Below are 23,471 nucleotides of genomic sequence, written 5' to 3' on the forward strand. Positions count from 1 at the left end.
TATTTGTATCATACCTTTTCAAATTTACACTGGACAACTAACAATAATCAGAAACATAAAAGATAGCTCACAAAACCAACAAAAATGATAAAACAAACCAACATTGACAGAACAGCAGCATAAAATGAGCCTCCTTACACTTCTGCAGCTTCTTCCCCAAACTAGCCAATGGTCTTAATAAAAAGACAGACATAATTGCAAAAATTGAAGGAGAGAAGAGCACAAATGAAGCTTTTGAAGGATTCTTGTTCCACAGAACCATTGCAGCTACAAAAAACGGCTGCTCTGTAACCTGGACAATTTTACTCCTTGAACAGAGGGGGTCTGAAACAGATTCTCTGAGGATGGGTTTAACCCATAGGTGGGCTCATGTAGGGGGAAAAATACAACCTTATAAGGTGTGTTGATAACACTCTTACAGGGCTAGTAGGTAAGAGAAATTTTTCAATAAGTAAAACTTGGATTATAGCACTGAACAGCAGCCGGCTCCCATAGACTTTGAAAACAGAGGTGCTAGGTGATTTTGCATTAGGCAAAAGAAGGGATCATATCTTGGTACAGAAAATTATTAAGCAAACATAATTGGATCAGGGACAGGCATCCACATACAAATTTATTTATTTAGGTTGTACAATATATAGTACAGCATATACTTACTTGAGTATGGACTTCAGAATTCATTCCTTATTAAATCAATATTGACCTTAAATGGTGTAAGAATCCTTGACCAAGTTTTATAGAAATTGGCTGTCTATCTTTCTATCCTGCCTTCCTCCAAAGAATATGCCATTATCTTATTTGATAAGAGATTCATAACTTAAGCTAAAAGCTTGGATTCAACCAGGTTTTCTGATAATGAAAAAGGAGAAAGGGGTCTCCTATACCAACCCAAAAGGGCATGTTGGGGATTATAGAACCTACATGGGCAAAATCCATGTGGAATAGTGGCTGCACTAAGGAAGGGGATTGAGTGATATTGAGTAGAAAAGCTGGATGGATCTAACCTAGAGATTTCCCCCAAGATTTTTTCATGAAATTCCAATTATATGACAGAACAAAGATGTGGACTTGAACTTCAAACATCTGAGCCCAAATCTCTAGCCACAGTGATGATAACAATGATGATGATGATGATGATGATGATGATGATGATGATGATCATCATCATCATCATCATCATCATCATTATGCTGAGTTTATATAATATGGAGGTCATTAATTCATAGGGGCACCATAAGTTAGAAGTCACTTGACTGCACACAACACACATAGTATACAATATTATATAACTACACTAAAAGGCTACAGCAGTGTACGTTTTTTCTTCATGGCAGAATGCTCATGGAGGAATACATACAAAAATGTTACGTCAGAAGGCAGAAATGATTTAGCACAAAAATGTATGTCTCTTGAATACTATTTATAAATTTACCAAATAAAACTGGAACTTTCTACTATGAATTCTAATGTACAATTTTGCATATGTATGTGCTCAGGCTTTCCAGGGCTCACCCACAATTTGTGTTCAGTACCAAAGCTAAAGTTTGAAATGTGTAGAGAATAAAGAGTAATTGTGATCTGTCGTGAGCATAGTGACTTCTCACCATTGAGTAATCACACAGCATGTCCCCAAAGGTGGAATTAAAGAGCAGTTATGAGGACAGTATGTTAGCAGTCAACTTGAGCCCTAGCATTTCTTGAAAGAAATTATGCACAGGAATTATTCCATGCAAGAAATACAGGAATTCATCTGGCTGACAACCTCCTAGTGTGGCCTAGAGATCTCTTGAAATTGCAGCTAATTTCCAGATGACAGAGATCAGTTTCCCTGGAGAAAAAGCTCCTATGGAGGGTAGACTTTATGGCATAATACCCCACTGTATGGCATTGTACTCTTCTCAAATCCTGACCTCCTCAGGCCATACAGCGAAATCTCCAGGAATTTCCCAACCCAGAGTTGACAACCTTAGGAAATCAGAATCAGTCTTATGGATAAAAAACCCTCCAGCATATTTTCATCAGCTGTCTTAATAATGCGGGACTAGTATGGTACTCTAGTGTACTTTGTTATCTCCTATGTCAACCTGAATGTAATTTTGCTTGTCATTTTTACTCCCTGAACAGTGAAGTTTATGAAATCGGTGGTTTCCACTTGATTCAGCAGAGTACAAGTGAGTTGTTGAGAAATCCTGGAAAGACTGAGAATTTCAAATGCAACAGCAGATATAATTTTATGTGAACTCCTAAGGAAATGCAATGTTACACAGAAGTTTGAAACATGCAAATAGCTGAGTATCTTGATATGAGATGACTCAAGATTTAATTAGATTTTTATATCACAGTATTCTCATATCCTAAATTGTGTCCACAAAGATTAGTAAACTGAGCATGCAGGGCCTAATCTTAAAATCAAGAGGTAGCAATGAAACATGCAAATTCATCCATGCCAATTCAACTATACCCATTACATACGGAGTCCTTTTTGATGTTTGCTGGAATCCATAAGAGGCATTCTGACTCAAGAGGGATTTTGGATCCAGCTACAGATTTTTTTTAAAGGAATTAAGCTTGTTATATTAAAATCAGACAACCATACCTGACAGACTGAAGACTTGTTTGACAATCTTGTAATTACCTGAAAGAACAACAAATAGAGGAAGTAGCAAATACCAGAATCTGCACAATAGCGGTTTCCAGTATCAATTGTAGTGCATGAGATCACACAGAAAGGAAATCTCACAGCAAATGTCTTCCATTTTTTTAAAAAAATTAGATGAATTAACCAAACAGTTTACTGGAATTCCATGCTACCCAGGTATCTGGATTGCAACCATGATGCACATGGACAAGGGACTTCAGTCTCTCTCCTCCTGTGCTGTTTTTGCTAAGTGAAACATCCCTAGGGGGCTGCTATTTGCTTCATTCTCACACTTGAGTGTAACAAGTATGTTTCCAAATGGATCAAACTACAGCTCCTCGGGGCTATTTTAATTCGTGAAACTGAAGCCCCTTCTCCATGTGCATTATGGTTGTGATTGGAATACAGCTCCTGTGTATCTGGGTGGGAGAATAATGGCACTACCACAAGGACTTACATTGTGTGAATTAGACCTACATGTCAGGGAGCACCTTAAATGTCATCTTTATCCTATGTTTGCCTACATGAGTGGTGTGAGACAACATGCCTAGCAAATGTGGAAGATTTGGAATAGCAGATTTTGTTCACCTGAGCCATACTTAGTCTTTTAAATATATCTCCTTAACATAAGTTTTGCAACTAAAATGCATTGTCTTGCTTTTGCTTTGCACTGATTTGGTTTGTTTGCACTTGCTCATGTGCCTAAATGTGCTTAGGATCAGAGTGATGGTCCAGGATCAGACCTGAAGCTAGGCAGAGACCTAAAATGTATGGTTAAGAGATCAGATTAAGAAAGACTGAATCAAACTATTTAGTTCAGTGACATCTACTCAGATTGGAATACATCTCATCCTTGTCTCAGGTAAGTCTTTCTTGGTCCAGTGTCTGAGAAATCCTCTTTATATTAATTGAGCAATAATTTCCCAAACACTGACAATGGAAGGACCAAAGTAATTAAATCACAAAAAAAGCAAACTAATTGTCAAAGTACTCCTCCTCCTAATAATAATTAGCATCAGCCTCTTGTGTTTTACTAAATGTACTTGTGATCATGTTGCAGTCATTTTTTAAATCCTCTACAAAGTTCTTGTAAGATTTCCAAGCTAAATTTGTACGCTCTGATAAAGGAAAAACACCTAGCAGGAAAAGCCATCTAAACTTGTGTGTGCTTTTCTGGAAGGGACCACTTTCCCCCCAGTGATCTCACCATTTGTTGCTACTTCCTCTCACACTTTCAAAACAGGTTGACTCACACTCTGGAGACTCTTTATTAGGAGAGTGCTTGTGAAGTTTTCTGTACTCTTACGGAGTGAGCAAATTGTACTTCATGAAAAGCCAAAGATTTCCCTCAAAAGCTTAAGCTCAGTTCGCTTACTACAATCAAAGTATCTCAATAAAGTTGAGAATAAATGCCTGAACATAATTTTCAAAAGGTAGGGCTGTCTGTGAAGGTGGTATTTGTTTGTTTCCTTCTAAGTCTTTTCTTTTGCCCCTACTGACTCTCCTTTGTCTCCAGATAGTAAGCAGTTCCCACAGACGCAAAGACAAGCACAGACTCCGTAAAAACAGTAGGAAATCTGAAAACCAATGGTGGTTGCACTGGTCTGTCTCTGAGTACATCTACTATCAGAGGAATTAATTATTATAGTACCTGAGGAAATGCCCTAGTTTCTAATCTCATACATTCTTTTAAAATGGTGATGGAGCCTTGCTTATCCATCAGGAACAAAGCCATTAAATAAGAGGCACAATGCAGAGGGTTTGTTTCAATTAAAGGCGAAGTGAGAAAGAGATTCAGATTTTTTCTAGTTGTAGCCGGTTGCCCATGGACAGCAGAAGAAAGGTAAAGATTGGTTGGCTGAACTATTTTTTAATTAAATTTTTGCCTGACTCTATAAGGTATAACTTAAATGCTTAATATCCCATTCAGTTCCACCAGTTAATTAACTAACCAACTGTTTGGAATTAAGTAGTGGTGACTTATAGTTCAGTCCTCTTAAGCAGAGTTACAGAGTGGGTTAGCTGGGTTTAACTCTGGTTAGGATTGCTGTCCTAGGGCCACAGGGACATGATTCATATTGGGACTGTGCCATATGGTCTGCTGTTTTCCCAACCTGAAATGACTTGAGAGGCATTGTTAGAGCCATTGGTTGAGCTCTACATTGAGTCCCTGCAAAGCAAATAACTACTCCCAGACATTTGGGACTGGGGAAATGATATATGACGAAAGTTCACCTCCCTCCTCCCACTATGCTGTGGTCTTAGTCTAAATCGGGCTCTTCAATGCTTGGCAACTTAGTTCCCAGCAGCTGCCACTTGTTAGATTGGCCCTTAGTCTCCATGAGGTTCATCCTTTACTCTGAGAAAACCTGGACTACGAGCTCCAAGGCAGGGTTGTTAAGTGGAATTCTCTTGATTCCTCTTTGCTGAATTTCTCCCTGAAATCTAGCAATCCATTCTTATTCCTCTTTTTTTAGGAGTTTGAGTTACTTGAAAATAAATTCTTCTTTCATGATGATGAGGAGGATTCGATTTAGATATCTAAGAAGTCATGTATTTCTTTATTTATATACTATGAGCATAGCTGAAAAATTAAGAACAAGGAGAACCATTAAACAAACACAAGCCAGAACACATCCTTGTTGCATCAGACTTCTTTTACCCTTTGTATCATATTACAGTGGTGCAACAGGCAGAAATCCACAGGTGAGGCAATTTATGCTATCAAAGATAAATTAATGAGAAACCAAAGAGAATTCTTCTTTTGATAGAGAATAAGAAGAACCAATTGTTACAGCTAAAAAAGAAAACTTTGGGCAAAAAAAAATCTGCCCTCCCTTGCCCCCTCCCCATAATAACCCTACTCCAGTGCTGTTACCAGAGTCTCTCTTTGTCCTTTCCACCAACATAACAAAGATGTGCTGAGGGAAGTCTAAGTCACAACTTCCTAACTGGAAAACCTTGGGTAAGAAAGTAAAACCTCAAAGAGCATTCCAATCCCAAATCCTGTTGAATGAGTAGTTGCGAAAGACATTATTTGTAAATCATGCTCAGTTTCCAGGTGAAACTCAGGGGTGCTGCATTTACCTTATTTTTAAATAGGTTAGTTCAATGGGGCTTAATTGAAAGGATAATAGTAACTGATCTAAAAGCCAAAACAAACAATTCCAAGCATTATCTTTTAACAAAGGAGAAGCTTATTCCACGAGAGTGGGGCAGAAGGGGACATACCCCTCCATTATTATTGCAAATTTGGATCCAAAGCAAAAAACTTCTACTTGACACCCAAAACATGTGACCAAATAAACCCACACCAGAGAGTGGAAGAATAATTTTCACCCAATACTGGGAAGACAACAAACCCAGCACCAGCTGAACATCTGAAGGGAAAGAATTCCAAAGCTGGGGCCCTATGATATCATACATCCTCACCATCTCCTTCCACTCACAATACACATGCTTTGAGCGGTCATCATGATGTGTTCAGGCTATAGGTAAATTCCTGTATATTGTACAGAAAGACATGAAAAGAACCAGATTATTTGTCTCAGGTTCTCTGTTCTATGCTTTGCATATAAGATCCAAATGTGAAATCAAAACACAAACCTGGGCCGTTTTCACATGCCTGTAACCTCCAGAAAATCACGCGAAACTCACAACATGATGGCGTCTTCATGGCACAATTTCCTGTCATGATCCCTTTTAATGGCACGATTTCTGACATCATCGCGCCATTAAACGGGATCATGACAGGAAATCGCGCTATGAAGATGCCACCATGCTGTGAGTTATTTTGCATGATTATCTGGAGGGTTTGCAGGGGTGTGAAAATGGCCTTGGCCTTCAAACTGGATTCACACTCAAAATAGAATGCTAATATGCTCACTATCCTCCAGTGAAGACCAGGGTTGCAGAAGAAGGCAATGGCAAAACACTTCTGTTTGTCTCTTGCCTTGAAAATCCCAGCAAGGGCTGCTGTAATCCTGCTATGACTTGATGGCACTTTCCACCACCAATATGCTTAGTACTAAACACAAAATTCTGTTCTGGATATTAGTAATATAACTAGATCAAATGCCATATGCTTTGTTCCTGGGGATTTTCCTGCATGGCAATGGAAAATACATGAGCATATAACAAAGGATTAGCGTCTCACCTAAAAGCTTAGTGACTCATACATGTTCATCTCTCTTTACTTTTATAGGAGGTTTTTTTTAAAAAAAAATAATGAAATATGTAAATCCCTAAAATGCAGCCCACTGAGGCAAATGCAGTCTAAAGGACCTCTTAGGTTAGGTATAATTGTTAATGTAACTAAACTCAATAATTGAATACAGCAATCCCAGGACAATTTCCGAGCCCAGCATCTTCTACATTTTAATTTTTCACTTCATCAGTTTGCTCACTCTGCATTATTGCAGCTTCTGTTCTCTTCTGGTTCCTTTTTATGAATCTCTAGTGGACTAGAGAACTAATAAATACCCAGAAGCTGATGCCTCACTCCAGCACTCTCTTTGTGTTAACAGGAGTTCTGTAAATAAAAAAAAGCTTCTTTCTTTTGCTTCTGAGTTGTTATTAGTTTTATTTTTAAAGTAGGAAAACATGTAGGGTGTGATACACGAGAGAAACCGCAAACCTATTGGGATCACCCACAAGGCTGCGTACTCTCTCTGCTCCCGCATCACTCAGCCCCCTGATCATTACCTGGGAAAGGAGGGCGGCATGTGCTTCTTTTGTTCCTCTCCAGCTCCCTCTTTCCAACTCAGGCTCCAGTGGGAAATTTATTTTAATCTGGAGCTACTGTAAATTCTCTGCTTCAGTCCTAGATTGGAGAGGGAGAGCTGGTTGGGAACACAGACGTGTTTTTATAAATAGCTCTAAGACAGACATTTAGGGAGATGGTTTAGTTAAAACTGAAGATAAAAAACAAGTAACACTGGATTTCAAATGAGCATAGCTGTAAACAAGAAAATGGCAATATTAGTTCTCTGGCATTATACTCAAGTTACTACTTTTACAGTACAATCCTAACCAACGTTACTCCGTTCTAAGCCCATTGCAATCAATTGGCTTAGACTGGAGTAACTCTGCCTAGGATTTCAGTGTTAGAATATGAAGCTTTTCTGGAAGGTTGCAGTGCTAGCAGAAATTATCCTAAAGTAGACCTTGAATTACACTATCTGTTCAAGGAACTGTTTGGTTCATCACAATAAAGGGTAAAATATAGGTTTGAAATGTGGGTATAATATTTCAAAATATAGGTTTGAAATGTGGGTATAATGAAATTCTCATGGAAAAAAAATATCAGTAGGGAGTAATTTAAAAAAACAAAGTGGTTAAAGACTGCTTAACTTTTTACTGACAGCCATTTTTTTATTCTAAGTTTCAGCTGCCATTCCTCTAAATTGTTCCCATATATATGTTTATAAACATACCTCTGAAACCCATTGAGGGGGTCTAGGTTTGGAGGGGGGATTGGTGAAGAAATAGACAGCAATGAAAGGGTTAAACTCTCCATTTGCTTCTTGTTCTGAACTTGGCTCTTCCCAAAAGTGCTTAACTTAAAGAAAAATGACATCAGGGCTTCATTAAACACCTTTGTTTGTAACGTGTAGCTTGCTCTAAGTTTATTCCAGATACTGTTATTTTTCTTTTAAACATCATGATGTGGAAGGGAGAGATTCATGACCTTAAAATATGTAAAACTACCAGAACCAAAGAATCCGGTGATCTGAACTGATCATAGTAATACAACCTGACCAGAAGTTCACCATGTTAATAGAAATGTCTATGTGCACAGACTATCCAAGTTAACTTGACTTCATAATATAATTTCAGTGTATGACCTACAGAGAAACCTCAGTTCAAATGAACACAAATGAACTGATGTTAGAGAGAAGCCATGGCATTGGCACTTCTAGCTGCCACCACCACACAGCATCATCGGGGAAAGAGTGTGCAGGCAGTATGGGCAGCTGTGACTGTAGGTAGTGGGAGAGCTTGTGAGTGTGCAAAGGAAAGATGGGGCACATGGATGAGAAGGCAAGAAAGGGAGCCTAGAAGTGGGCATGTGGAACTCCTGAGTACTCTCTGTCCAGCGCTCCCCCCCCCCACAAAGCTTGGAACTGGCACTGCCAAAACCTGAGTGCTTTATTGCTATATAGTAGAAGGAAGTGTCCCTCCCCCACAAAATATTCCCATCCAAATTGCACTGACTCTATCCTCACAGTAATGAAACTTCTCCACACTCCTAAGATTCCAGAGAAGGCAGCAGAATCTTAGTTGGAGAGATTTGGTAAGACATTTTAGTGCTTCTGCAAGGGTCAGATCAAAGTTTTCTCCCAAAAAGAGACATGCCATCTAGTCTAACCCCCACCCAAATGCAGGTAGAGCCTAAAGCATCCCTGACAAGTATTCATCCAGCTGCTCTTTAAAGACTGCCAATGAGGAGTAACACACCACATCCCTAGGCAGTTGATTCCATTACTAGATTACTCTTAACTTGAAGTTTTTCCTAAAATCCAGCCGGTACTTTCCCTCCTGTAGTTTAAAGCTGTTGTTTCGAATTCTATCCTCTGCTGCCAACAGCCTTTTAAATATTTAAAGAGAGCAATCATATCTCCCCTCAACCTCCTCTTCTCCGAACTGAACATTCCCAGGTCCTTCAGTCTTTCCTCATCGGGCTTGGTCTTCAGGTCCCTGATCAACCTGGTTGCTCTCCTCTGCACCTGTTTCAACCTGCCCACATTTTTTTTGAAGTGAGGCCTCCAGAACTGCACACAATACTTCAGCTGGTGCCTGACCAATGCGGAATATAGTGATATAATAGTATCTTATGATTTGGATGTTACGCCTTTGGATGTTATGCCAAGATTGCATTTGCCTTTCTTGCTGCTGCATTATAGTGACTGCTCATATATACCTTCCTCTCAACCCATATCCCAAGATCATGTTCACACACACTGCTACCCAGAAGTGTATCCCTCTTTCATTATGCATGCTTTGCATTTTTGTTACCTAGGTGGAGAACCTGGCATTTATCCTTGTTAAATCGCTTCTTACTCAAATCTGCCCACTTTTCCAGTGAGTTCAGATGTCGTAAGTCAGCCTCAGTTTGTGCTCAGTGAGGATTCATCTGACAAAGAGCCGCCTGCAGTTAGCCCTCAAATTGACCCAGCTGCAGCTGACCTCCAACCAGATGAAGAACAACAGAAGATCAGTTTAGTGGCCTAAAACTGACTCAGTATCTGAAGCAGTCAACAAAGTTGCAGAAGTCACTGCCAGCCCACCCACTTCTCCTACAATCTTGCAGTGCCAATGCTGTCAGAGACGTATAGAGCTTCAAGAACATAGAAGGAATGCAAGACTTATGAACTGTCATCAACTGTCAACTACTGAGATGGATGAGTAGTTTCAGGATGGCTGCCAAATGATTGGCTGGGAATTTAACTCATTAGGACTTGATCATAAAAATAGCTGGAAGACGCAACTGTTTGTGGATGCAACAAGTACACTTTTCGGCTGCTTCACTGGCCTTGCTGTTACTCAACCTCTGGAACTCTGACCCTTGAACTGGACCTGACTTTCGGCTTTTCTGGAACTCCTGACCTTGGATTGGACTTGGACTTGTTATCTGGATCTCTTGACCCTAGGCTGAATTTGCTTGCCAGGTTCCTGGGACCCCTGACATTTGGACTGGACTCTGATTAGTCTCTGCTGCCTAGTTGTGACTGGCCTCTGAAATATGGCCCCTGGGGAACTACACTAGTTCATCAGATCTTGTTGAATTCTATCCCTGTTTTCAAGGGTGTTTGCTTCTCTTCCCAGTTTGGTGTCATCTGTAAATTTAATGAGTACTCCCAAGATCATTTATAAAAATATTGAAGAGCATTGGAAGAGCATGGTGATAGACTGAGCTTGCAACAGCACCTCTCACCTCTGTCCATGAATAACTCTCATCATATCTCTTAAGTTCAATAAAGTTTGCCCTACTAAAATCTAACCAGCATATCTGGCTACACATTGTTGTGACATACATAGATAAAACAGCTTGAACAGCCCTATAGTTTATTTCTAACAAAACCTGTTAGCTCTTAAAATTAACCAAAGGTATAATAGGGACTCTACTGGTCACCCGGGATGGTTACTTGCCACAAGCACTTGGCAGCATATAAACCTGCCGCCAAACCCTCTGGATTTAGAATTCTATGGTTCTGTTTGTTGGAAACCTCACACATGACTGCAATTCCTTTTTCTAAATTATATATTTCAGATTGCTTAGTCTGCTGTGATATTGGAGACAAATTCCCCAACATCATTGCCTATCAAAACAGCAATATATTTAGAACGATTTTTCTGTCCTGAAAGTATACTTGGTCCAGCGTTCCATGACTTCCTCATACCATACTGTAAAAGCATAATTAACTTGCATTGGACTATGCCCTCACCAATATGTAACCCTCTGAGCTTCATAATCTGATGCATCATGCCATAATCCTAGGAACTGAGGTGAATTATGATGGAGAGAGCTCAAAAAGGTGTAAAAGCTAAAATTAACCACTGAACTTTATTGCTGACAAAGTCAGCGGCTTTTGAAACAGCCTTTTAAGAGCACCCCCCTGGATGAGACTAGTGAATGCAAGCATCTGCCTTCTACCGAGCCAGGCCATTGGTCTACCATACCCTTGACTGGAAGAAGCTCTCCAGGGTCTCAGGCCTTTCACATCAACTACTGCCTGATTCTTTTTTGAACTGGACAGACCAGGGATTGAACCTGGGATCCTCTGCATGAGAAGCAGAAGCTCTTTCACTGAGCCATGCATGGGAATAAGAGATGAAGCTGCTGCTGAACAAACTGTACCCCCCACAACAGTTCATTAATTTGAAACAAAATTCCAACTGTCCAAAAGTTATTCTTTCATTTGCATCTCTCCTCCCAATATGTTTGCTAGAGTAGGGGCTATTGGTCATATTAAAACCAGTGTTTCCACAAGAGAACCACATGGTCACAAAACTTCCATCTGCCATAGGATGCACTGGGACACCCATGTATAAGCAGGGATCTGGGACTAAGAATGCAATCCTAAGCAAAGTTACTCCAGTCTAAGACCATTGAAATCAATGGGTTTAGACTAGAGTAACTCTGCTTAGGATTGCGCTGTAAGCCTGTAATGCTACTCATACCTGCAAATTAATGAATCCCATTGGAAACCAGTGGGACATCATCTTCTACACTACTTTTGAGTAGGATTGCACAATTTATAATAATGCACATTTGTATCTCTGCTATTTTTACTGGTATATGAACAATGGATCCATGCTAATTAATTATCTTGTATTCAAAGAGTTCAAACAAGCCATCTTTCTCTCCATGTTGTGACATATATTGACAGTGCCTAAGTGAACCAAAGGCAGAGAATTCATGCTTCTCTCAGAGGTTTTCATCTTCCTTTGGGACTTCATTAAAGTTTGTGGAATGGCACAGCAGATCTAGTGAGTCACTCAGGCGGCTACAACGTTTAGTGCTAAGAGATGAATTAAATTTTTTGTAACAACATGGGGAAGATGTTATTACGTTTGAAAGCACAGTAATGATTTTGTCTGGCAGCGCCTAACAAATTAGTTCATGGTTATGGGATTGCATCCCACAACAAATCAGAGAGAAATAGACTGTGGCACCAGTGTCTGGAAAGTGTAATGTGTGATTTTCACAACCAGAAATAGCCAGAGATTAACTTTTAAGAACTTACTTGAAATCTTGTCATAGGCTTTAAACTTAATCTTAATTTTTCTTCTGCAATAATAAATTGTTTTTAAACATTTCATTTATGCCATCCCCAATCCTGGGGACTAGTACTCAGGCAGCTTTTAATAACAAAATAACAATGTTATTGTGTTATTTTGCCATTTCCCCCCAAAGCAACACACAGTGTTCTCCTCTACCTTCCTCATAGTTGGATGAGTGCATGTAACTGGCCAAGATTATTAAATGATCTTCATGGCTGAGTGGGGATCTGAATCAAGTTCTTTCAAGTCCAAGTCTAACCACTGTAACATTTGCACATTGCACAATTCTCTCTGCTGTCCAAAGAGCAGCCCATAGAAGTACTTCCTCAGAAGTATCTTTCTGCATATTCCAGCAGTGTGCTTTATGACAATTCCACAGTGGACTGGCGGCATGAATGAATCAGCAAGAGACTGAATCAGCTTTCAGTTGTAGCTAGTTTCCTGTTTGTATATAAAAGACACAGAAGAGAGATTAAGTTCAAAACAGACAAGCCAAAATTGAGTTCTTATCTGAACAGTCTTCAGTTTCCCCCAGGATCTTTCAGATTGTAAATAAATAGTTTCTAGTTAAGCCCAGAAGTGTATTATGTTTACTGTATTGATCTCATCGCACAGTACCTCTTGCCTTTCTGCCAAGCGAGCATGGGGTATATGTACTGCAATGCATCTAGTCATTTACAGCAAATGATAGCCTGCTTCTTTCTCCACTGCTGGAGAAGAGTGAAACAAGACAAACTGGATGCAGCAAGAGAAACAGCAGAAAAGCTTCCAATTCCTGTAAACTGCTGAATGGTTTGCAAGGCACTTGACAAAGATTCTATTTTGCAACAGAAAGAGGCCCCTCAGAAAGGTAAAACATGCCAATAGATGAGATTTTATTGCAGCCCAGCACCAAGAGCAGGAGGAGAGCTATGGGGGCAAGGTGACAAAACACACAAGACAACCATGATGGAGTTAAAAGATGCCACAACATTATTGATTTACAACTCATGGAGCATTTGCCCTGCATAGGGCACAGATCTGAGCATCAGCTGGCTCGCCTGCCAGCTGATAAACCACTGCATCCCCTCAGACCTGGGTTGGGGGGGGGGAACCATGGGATGACATTTAGGGGGATACCACATGGATGTGCACCCCTGTGTGGATTCCCTGCCACCTGAGAGTGAGGCAGACCTGACAGCCTCTGAGCTGGACGTGCATCTGCCATGCTGCCCTCCCCAGACCCTCATAAGGGGATTCTCATAATAAGGAAACAGAGGTTATGGACCCTGTTTTCCCTCAAATGGATCGGTGCCCAATGCCCCAACTGCCTGGTCCACTCCAAAGTTGTGACGAAATGGAAAGCTGGGCAGGATGCCGGCCATGAGCCATGTGCTGAGGGGTGGGGCCCGCCTCTCTTTACAAGGGCTGGCAGCAGACCTGAGAGGGGACTGCGCCCCCCCCCCCATATCTGCAGCCTTCTCCCTGCCCCAGTCAGCCCACTCTGATCAGCTAGCCTCAATGTTTGAATCTGGGTGGCGAGGGCTGCCCTGCTGACCACAGGGAGCCCTCACCACCCTCCAATATGGTGGCCGCCATGCCATCCTGTTCCCACCCAAGTTGCCCACAACTGAGCCCCCCAGTTAAGTCCAGGGGGCAGCATTTCCTGCAACTTTTTTGTTTTTGAAAGGCAAAGCATTGCACCAGAGGGGCCCAGCCTTAGAGAATTCAGCACTTCCGGCAGCAGCATTGCTGCTTTGGCTGGGGGGGGAGCACACTTTGCCTTCCTGCATGGAGGGAGTGGCAGACTTCCCTCCCCTGGACATCTGGGTATTGGGCAGGGGGTGGAGCCACGTGCCTGATTAGGCGGCTCCACTCACCCGAACGGCAGTTGCTTCAATTGCTTGGCCCACCCACCTCACCTTGTTATAGTGCAGGATTAGTTGCTGATGTTTCCAGAACCAGGTAGGAATTTTTGATCCTTTCCCCAAATTGGCATGAGGGAGAGAGATTTTTTTTGCTTACGTTGAATTGCTAGCAGAGGTTTGAGGATATTGGCCTGGGTGGTGTCTGTTTAGTGTGGTCACTGGCAGGAGAGTATTGGGGAATAGGGAGCAGGCCCGAGAGCACCCAGTGGCACTTCCCCATTAGGGGGGAAACAGGGTCTGTCATGAGTGTGGTATGCTTGTGACAGCTGCCACCACATGGGCAGATGGCCTGCAGGGAACCCCATGGACAAGACCATCCCTCACGCTGTACGGCTGAGGGTTTAGGAGCTTGAAGGGGGGATCCATTTGCTTGGCCAGCTGGGTCGCAGCCATTCCATGGATGGCCTAAACCCAGAGCAGTGGGGCTGGCCCAGACAGGTCAAGGTGGAGGTCTGGGGTGACCCCATGGCTTGACCTGTACCACTAAGTTTGCCCTTGCTGTATGTTTACGGTTGATATTAACGTTCAATAAATAGCCCTTTAGAGCCAACCGTGGTGTCTGTCTCTTCATTCCAGCTAGGGAGGCAAAGGCAAACTATGTATAAGGGAGCTAGTTTTACTACAGCTTGAGCTAACTAACACTGAGAAAACCTTTTTAAAGAAGCAGCCACAGAAAATAGCTATTGGAGAATCCTCAGCAAAGTTCTAATTCGTGTTGCCATAGTAGTGGTCAAAGGAAAGCTGAGGTGCAGAGGCAGGTTTCTGACCCTCCAGGTATGTGTGGTTCAAGGATGTCCTGCTGAGGGGAGGAGATTTTTGCTGTAGAAGTTTTTGCATTAGGACTCTGTGCCAGCACAAATCTATCCATGGAATACTCTGAGACAACAAAGAAGTGAAATGGAAATATTTTCACTATTATTCTCTTTTTGCTGGTTAAAAGAGAAGCAAAGTTGAATTTGTGGACAAAGAATACACAGGGGTTTACCCACACACAACAAAAGCCTGATCATCCAGCAAGGTATAATGGTGATGTCCCAAGGACTACCACCCATCAAGGCTATTGTTATTTCAATTTATCACTCTGCCAGTAGTCCATATAAAGAATGATGGGAGATGTAATTAAGGCTTCCTAAACCAGTAAGCTACAACACTGCTGCATTCTAGTTGACAGAGAAGCTCTGTCAGAAGACCCTTCACAGAGAAATTGCAAATTAGAAATTGAAGAAAAAACAAACCTTGTGTTGGAATGATCAGCAAGAGGCCAATATGAGCATAACTTAGGTAATTGTATTGCTTAATTTGCAGAAAAGATGGTAAGGTCTGTGTTTCTCTATGCAGTTGTTAAAAAGACAATGATTCTATTTGTAATCTTGAACTGTCTCAATAATCTATGGGGAAAGCTGCACAATAACAGTGCTAGACTGCTTGCACACACATCACTGGCTTCTGATAACATTTTCAGCCACTAAGGCATTGTTGCTTGTCACCTTCATCGGGATCCTTTGAAGCACATAGTTCATCTTGCTGTTTAAGCAATTCTTTCCTGAGATGCTGATACTGACTTGGTATCTATATTTCCTACATAGCACTGAATTGGCATTTTTCATCCTAGACTTCTATTTTTGGCCCACTCTGAACTAGGAAATTCTATTACAGTGGATGACCAAAATGTAATAAATGTCAATATTCATGTAGACAGCTGGCAATACCAGATTATATTGGTAAATGTTAAAGAATAGATATACTTCTCCACTTTTTTGCGCATATATCAGCAAATGCTAACAAATGTTTGTGACAGTTTACGTTACCTAGTGCATTTTCGAAGGGATATTCACAAAATACACCTGAGATTGTCAGTATTTCATATATAAACATTGACATTCACCAACTTTAGGGCATGAATGGTAACATATATACCTCCTGGAATAGAGCAGTCAGCCACATGCCCCCTGGAAAGCCCATCTCCTGTTTCACAACTCCCAGAGAGAGGGAAAAAAGATGGCAACTTGAGCACTCAAAAATAATCTCTGCTCTATTGGCTGCTGCTGATTTTCAACAATATTTTGACCCCTACAGCCCGCAGAAGGTATGATAAGGAGGAGAAAGTAGAGGCAGGCGATATTGAGTATTTATGATTTTATAATAGATGCTAGAAGACTTCATAAGAGATACTGGAGGAGTTTCCCCCTGGTAACAGGGAAGAGGATTTGCATATGCTGTCTGCTAATTTTTAGTGTGGTATTATCTTGCTGGACCTTGTGGTGGCTTTTGTACACTTGTACACATTTCAAGAAATATTGCGGCATCTTATTTCAGTGCTACCTTTCCTGGATCAGCCCAAGCTGGGAGAGGGGAGCCATCAACCCACCAGGAAATCCCAGGACAATTTAATGCAGATTGGGAGAAATTGAAACAATATCTAGAAAAAAAATGGGACGTGAAAGGGGAACTGTGGCAGTTCGAGAATTATTGAAATGTAATAGAAGAAGAAGAGAGAAGTGACTTTACCGGGAAAGGGGGAATATAATTATAGAAATCTAAGCTACCATTGGGGTTATGATAAAAGTAAAAATTATAGAGTATTAAATAATAGATGTTTTACTATGGATATATAAGATATATAAGATTAAGCTAGCTAGATATTATGTACAATATATAGTTTAAGTAAAGAGTATATAATAGATATTTGAGTATAACAGTTACCTTATAGACTTAAAATAAGCTCAGAACAAGAAAAAGTAAAAGATGGGTGTGTAATAGAATATTAGAGTTTAAGTTAATATTAGAATCAGGAGGATTGTGGAAAGTAAAGAGTTTAGATAATCGGAAAGTAAAATGGATGTAATGTTATATTTTTAATATCTTGATTGCTAATATATATGATTATGCTAGCATTATTTTAGGTAGAATATATGGTTTACCTGAGGTATTTAAAGGGAAACTTGTACCATAGAGATATAGAGATATTTTTAGTAGAGATTTAATAAGCTTAGAGAAAAGGGTATTAAGTGTGTGTTTAACAGGGTATATGAGATATTAAGTAATTAAGTAATAAAATAGACTAAGGGTTGGAAAACTGTTGGAAGTCAACTAAAAAGGGGGGAGGAAAGGGATGGGGTTAGAAATAGACTTACAAGGGGGTAATGAATGTATTGAATGATATTATAATCTAATCCAATAATAATAATAAAAAATTTTTTTTTAAAAACCCACCAGGAAATCCCCTGTGACTATAATGGCTATTCCAATAGCTGGTCCTTACAAGCTATGGTAATAGATAAGAAGGGGAAGAAGCTGACTATGGACATTTCAGGATATTTAATATTTCAGTAAAATTGTTTCTAATCTGAAGAACCAGGTTTGAATCTGAGTGGGTGTTAAGTTGTCTGAAGGGCAGTATATAAATCTTTTTCTGCATTATCATTATCATCATTATTATCTTCTGAAAAGATGTAGAAGGTGATGAACATTAAGTTTGTTTACTTTTTCTTAAAGAAAATATTTTTTTTCCATCTCTCTGGTGAGCTGTAACAGCTTTGGTGTTCCAGGATTTAATTAGTAGCACCTTCTGTAGCCCAACGGAAGATGTAGCTGCCAACCAGTCAATGAACTTCAAGTAACAAGTAAGACAGTTGTTGGTAATATGAAAGATGTACCTCCTGTCTTCTGTCAAACTGCTACTGTACACATGTACTTCTGCTATACTCAATGTCTCTGTGGACGATACTCTCCAAATGATTAACATCACTAGGCAATGTGTGCTGAGACTAAGAAAGAACCCGGCCACAACTCCAAAGTTGTCACATTAAATTCCCTTATGTATCATGTGCAATTATTCAAGGTAAAGTGAACTCTTGACTCTATTCCTCTCACTTAATATATAAGAAAAACTACATGAAACAAATCAATTGTTAATGAGAAACACTATAAGAATATTATATATACCCAGTAAAACTCAACTATACAATCTAGTCTCATGAAGACTGACCAAGAAAACTAAGCAACAGGCGATCCAGTGTGATCATGGGGTGAGAGAGTGTGGGTGGGAGAACTGCTATTTAATCTAATCTGTAGTATTCTACAAGTGCTTTCCACTTTACTCAATTTCTGCATTAACTAGAGAAATCAACAGGATATGCCCTGTCAATCTAAATAGGAACTGTGTTAGGGACATCAATTTGCTCTACCTCTACTTCCATCAAAGTTCTAACAAGCCAGTAAATTTATTTCATTGGTCTCACCAAATCATATTGATGTTACTTCACACATTATAGTTTTCATGGATATATATTACCACTGTAGAAGTGTTATGCTTGAAGCATGTATACATGTTTTTCACAGCCCCTTAGAATGTTTTATCAGATGCAGAATCCAGGTCCTTAATATGTACCCATTACACTTTTATTATGTGAAGTAGTGCTCAGGTGCTGAATTAGTGCTCAGTCGCTGATTTAATCTGATAGTTTGTGCAAATGCATTCTCAGCTGCAAATGCCTGCAAGAAAATGAAAGTCTGGAAGAGAATCAAGTTAAAGTCCAGCATAGATAACCAGACATGAGAACTTTGCTATCAGAGCCAAAAATATAATGACTCAAGCAGGATCTCCTATGGGTTTAATTAATATTTAAAAATATTGTAACTGTGGCACTGAGGATATTTTTAAAAATTTAGTTTAACTCTCCCTCTGAAATTTTGATTTGTTCCAAGATGGTGGTGATTGTAGTGGCAGCAATGGGGGTGGGGGATATACAGTTAGCATATGGGTACCTTGCAATTTTTAAACAAAAAAGCAAATAGTAGTTGAAAAAATAACTTCCCTCCCCAATATGCCTAATCTAGCAGACACTAACCACAGATTTTCTGCTTATCATCTAGTTTGATTTTAGTATTTATCCTAGATTTGTATGTAATTACTGTATTTATATTCCACTCTTCAGCAAAGAACTTAGGCTAAACACAAAAACAACATTTTAAAAGATATTAAAAGATAACAAAATACTAATGTTAGCTACAACTGTCAAAACCTCACATAAAAAAGCACAAATAATATCAACAAGAAACACAAATACAAGAACAATACATAATGAAAGACAAAATAAAGCATCAATAAAAGTAAATTATGGGGAAAGTTAACAATAACCCCACTGGGTCCAATCTTCTTCAAATGCTATCCAGAAAAGAATGCATTGGATTTATACAGCTTCTTTATAACATTCATTACAATGCAAGATAATGACTTACCAATGCCATTTTGTAGCCCATAGCCACAGCTACCAGGTTATATGCTGGACCTTAGTGGTTTATGATTACTAAGGGCTTTTGCAAGAGTAACATGGGTTCTGCTCCCTCATAGTCATTTCCATTGTCTCTGAAAATGTAATGTCATCAAGCTTACCAGGTTCCCACCAGAGGTGGAGGGTCCCTGCCCCCAGCTGAAGTTTCCCATTGCTACTCTGGTGGCCCGCAAGCGGGGGCGGGGGGAAATCACTGTCAGGTGATGACATTATGTCATTTCCAGGTTGTCAGTCCACTCTGGGAATCACCTGAAACTTTGGTTTCACCAGCAGTTTCTAGACAGGTGTGATGGTCCACACAGAAGCAGCAGCTACAACTGAACTGTCCTTGAGTTGCCCTCAACAATATCACATCACATTAAGAGTTTCTTTATATAGCCAACCTGCCCACCCCACCTCAGTATTCTAATTCTTCTCTTAAGGGAAATCCCTTAATGTAGAATGTTATACAGCATGTTGATGAATTTGCATTTGGAAGAGTTCTGTGTCCAGAAATCTGTGGCCTAATTTATTAGAGCAGGTATGCTATTATTCCTAAGGAGAAATTCCTAAGGATTCAGGAGGAGCAATGTCTGGCTAAACCAAATTGTGTGTGTGTGTATGGGAGAAGCTCTTCTCATGTGAACTTCCAAAACTTGCATTGCAGTATTTTCTCTCTAGTAGATGTACTTCAGAAATCTGAGCTGGAAAAAAGCCCTTCATGCTCCTGAATGGAGACCTCTCGAAAGACAACTGGTCTTTTAGTTTTCAAGAGTTTAGTTTACTTGAAGAACCATTACCAGTGTTTCAAATAGGGATTTTCTTTTGGGAGTGTAGCAATTAGCAATGTTTTGCAAATTCACACACCTCTTTGCCCTGTGAAATATTGTAAAAAGTGTGTATTGTAAGTACAGTTCCCTTTTGCATGACATTTGCTAAAATGCTTTGAAATAGGAATTGAATGTTAACCAGGTATTTCAGGATGCAGAAAATACATCCTTTAACATTCTTTTATATTAGTGTTTAATAGGACTGAAAAGAATAATAAAATATAAGCAATAAGGACAAAACAAAACCTATATGAAAAGAAGTATTTAGACAAAATTCTTTCTTATGGACAGAAGAGAAACAGAGGATTCTATTATATCTAAAATTCATGACTAAGACAATTCTTCTGAGTAGTGGATGAATGATCACGATAAGCACATGAATCACTCATTCCAAAAAGAACAACATACATGTATATTACTTTGATACTGGAAGGTGAATTGCCAATACGTGAGACCTATTTTTAAGGATAAATGTAGCTGCAGCTATATTAAAGCCACTTACATCACTTTCATGGCCTTCTCGAAGGTTGTAGGTAAGATCGTTCTGAATTTCTTCAACAAACTTGTGCGCATATTCTGGGTAAAGGTCCAGCACTTCAAAGAGTCCTTTGAGAATAATGCATTGAAGGTCACAGTAGGTTAGAGCTTTCACATCTGCATTCGTTTTAATCACTTGGTCCTTAATTGAGAGGTTTGCTCCAATTAAATCCCCCTTACCTAAAAGAAGATATAAAGGAAGTCATTGTTATTTACTTACATTGCACAAAATCCCAGAGCTTAAATATATTTTGTAGAAACTAGATACAAACTGGGCACAAACTGAAATACGAACAAAAGTTCATGACGAACTGGGCCAGTTCGTGGTGCATGAACTGGCGGTTCATCAGAGCCCATTTCTGATGAACCGCCATGAACTTTAGGTTGGTTCATTTGGTTCATTTTTTGGTTCGTCACTGCTGCCAGCCTGGTGCCAATCAATCAGTTTCCTGGGCAACAGGGATGGACTTCCTGCAGACCTTCAGCTGACACGGAAGTGGCCTTCTGCTGTTCCAGAAGTGACCTTCTGCTGACCCGAAAGTGACAATTTGTTGACCAGAATGTGATGTTTTTATGAACCAAATGAACTGGTTCGTGAACCAGGGCAGGTACATGAAAGTTTGTGGTTCGTGAAATGCGATGAACCACGAACCACATAGTTTGTTTTTTTCCAGTTTGTGCCTGTCTCTAGTAGAAACCATAGGAACCAAAAGACAAAGATGCTGAGCTTGTTGATGGTGTTTTTTAAAAAATATGCCAAGCTTCTGTGAGTAACTTTTAGGAATCCCAGAGAACAAAATTTTGCTATGTGGACAATGGTACCTGAAGAAATGTGCTAAATCCCAGAATTTCATGCTAGAATCTCAGTAAGTGAGTCTGCACTCTTTACATGCCCCAAGATTCCTTTCCATAGGTGAACAGCTAGAAATTGGAAAACTGTAGGGGAATGAGCCATCTCATAGGCACAGGGAAACTGAGTGCCATGGAAATGCAAGTGGCTCTAGCCTAGGAAGAACAAAGAGATACCATCTCACCCACTGCTAGATTGTTCTGCTTAGGGTTGGAGACTGTTTAGATGGCTAGTATTTTACCCTTTGATCAGGAAGAAAAGGATGACCCACAATGGAGTGGGTGAGAGGAGAATATATATTTTATATATGGTTTTGCCTTGTGAATGGAACAATAATTATTCCTGAAGAATTTGCTTGCATCAATATGGTGTAGCCTAGAGTTTAACAGAATGAGTGATGGTCTAGCAGATTCTCAAATGGTTGTGAGTTTAAAATTTGCTATTGAACCATTATGATGGAGCATAATAGAGACTTTTAGAAGAAAATCAGTTTGTGTTTTATAGAATACAGCAAAATAATCGACTATGTGGGTCATGAAAAGCTATGAATCGTTTAAAAAGAAATGGGTGTATTGCAGCATTTCATTGTTCTGATGCACAACATGTATTCTGGCCAAGAGGTTACTGTTATGAAAGAAAATGGAGGAACAGAATGGTTTCCAAATGGCAAAGGTGTAAGACAAGGATGTAAATTATCTCCCTATCTGTTCAACCTATATGCAGAATGTACCATAAGGAAAGCTGGATTAGATTTAGATGAAAGTTGAGTGAAAACTGGTGGAAGTAAGAGATGTAGATGACATAATGCTACTGACAGAAAATAGTAAAGACTTGAAACTACTACTGATGAAGGTTAAGGGAGAAAGTGCCAAAGCAGGTTTACAACTCATCAAGAAGACAAAAGTAATGACTGCCAAGATGACAATGAAAAAATTGAAATTTTTGATTTGATTTTATGTTCTTTGGCTCAATCAAAGGAGACCATAACTAAGAAATCAGAAGGAGATTGACATTTGGAAGGGCAGCCATGAAGGAACTAGGAAAGATACTCAAGATAAGGAAGTGTCACTGGGAACCAAGATCAAGTTAATTCATACTATGGTGTTCCCTGTGACTATGTATGGGTGTGAAAGCTGGACTGTGAAGAAAGCTGACAGGAAGAATATTGATTTATTTGAAATGTGGCGCTGGAGGAGAAGTCTGTGGATACCACAGATGGCCAAAAAGATATTAAGTGGGTTCTAGATCAAATCAAGCCTGAATTCTCCATAGAAGCTAAAATGACAAAACTGAGGCTATAGTACTTTGGTCACATCATGGGAACACAAGACTCTCTGGAAAAAAAGAACTAGAAAAAATTGAAGTCATTTGGAAGAGGAAGACTCAGTATAAGATGGATTGACTCAATAAAGGAGTTACAGCCTTCAGTTTGCAAGGTTTTTAATGATAGGAAGATTTGGAGATGGTTAATTCATAAGGTCACCATAAGATGGAGATGACTTGATAGCACATTGTTAGAAGAAGGGACTGGTGATGTCTCTTGCTCAGGCCTTTAGGACTGCCAGCAGAGAAGAAAGAAGGCAATAACCATACAGTTAGATAGATAGGAAGCTATCAGTCTCCTTCCTGCCAGGGGAACTTTCTTCCTTC

The 23,471-nt window shown here is 39.8% G+C and overlaps 1 protein-coding gene across 1 annotated transcript in view; it reads right to left on the reverse strand.

Moving 5' to 3' along the window:
• KCNH8 (potassium voltage-gated channel subfamily H member 8) overlaps positions 1–23,471 on the reverse strand; it is a 270,322-nt gene that overhangs the window by 18,141 nt on the left and 228,710 nt on the right. The window contains exons 11-12 of the mRNA XM_054991452.1: positions 20,937–21,151; positions 2,597–2,635 (exon numbers count right to left, since the gene is read on the reverse strand). Of these exons, the coding sequence (XP_054847427.1) occupies positions 2,597–2,635; positions 20,937–21,151 (254 nt within the window). The remainder of the gene's footprint in view (positions 1–2,596; positions 2,636–20,936; positions 21,152–23,471) is intronic.

This window comes from Eublepharis macularius, chromosome 11 (genome assembly GCF_028583425.1).
Source record: "Eublepharis macularius isolate TG4126 chromosome 11, MPM_Emac_v1.0, whole genome shotgun sequence".
Classification (NCBI taxonomy): Eukaryota; Metazoa; Chordata; class Lepidosauria; order Squamata; family Eublepharidae; genus Eublepharis; species Eublepharis macularius.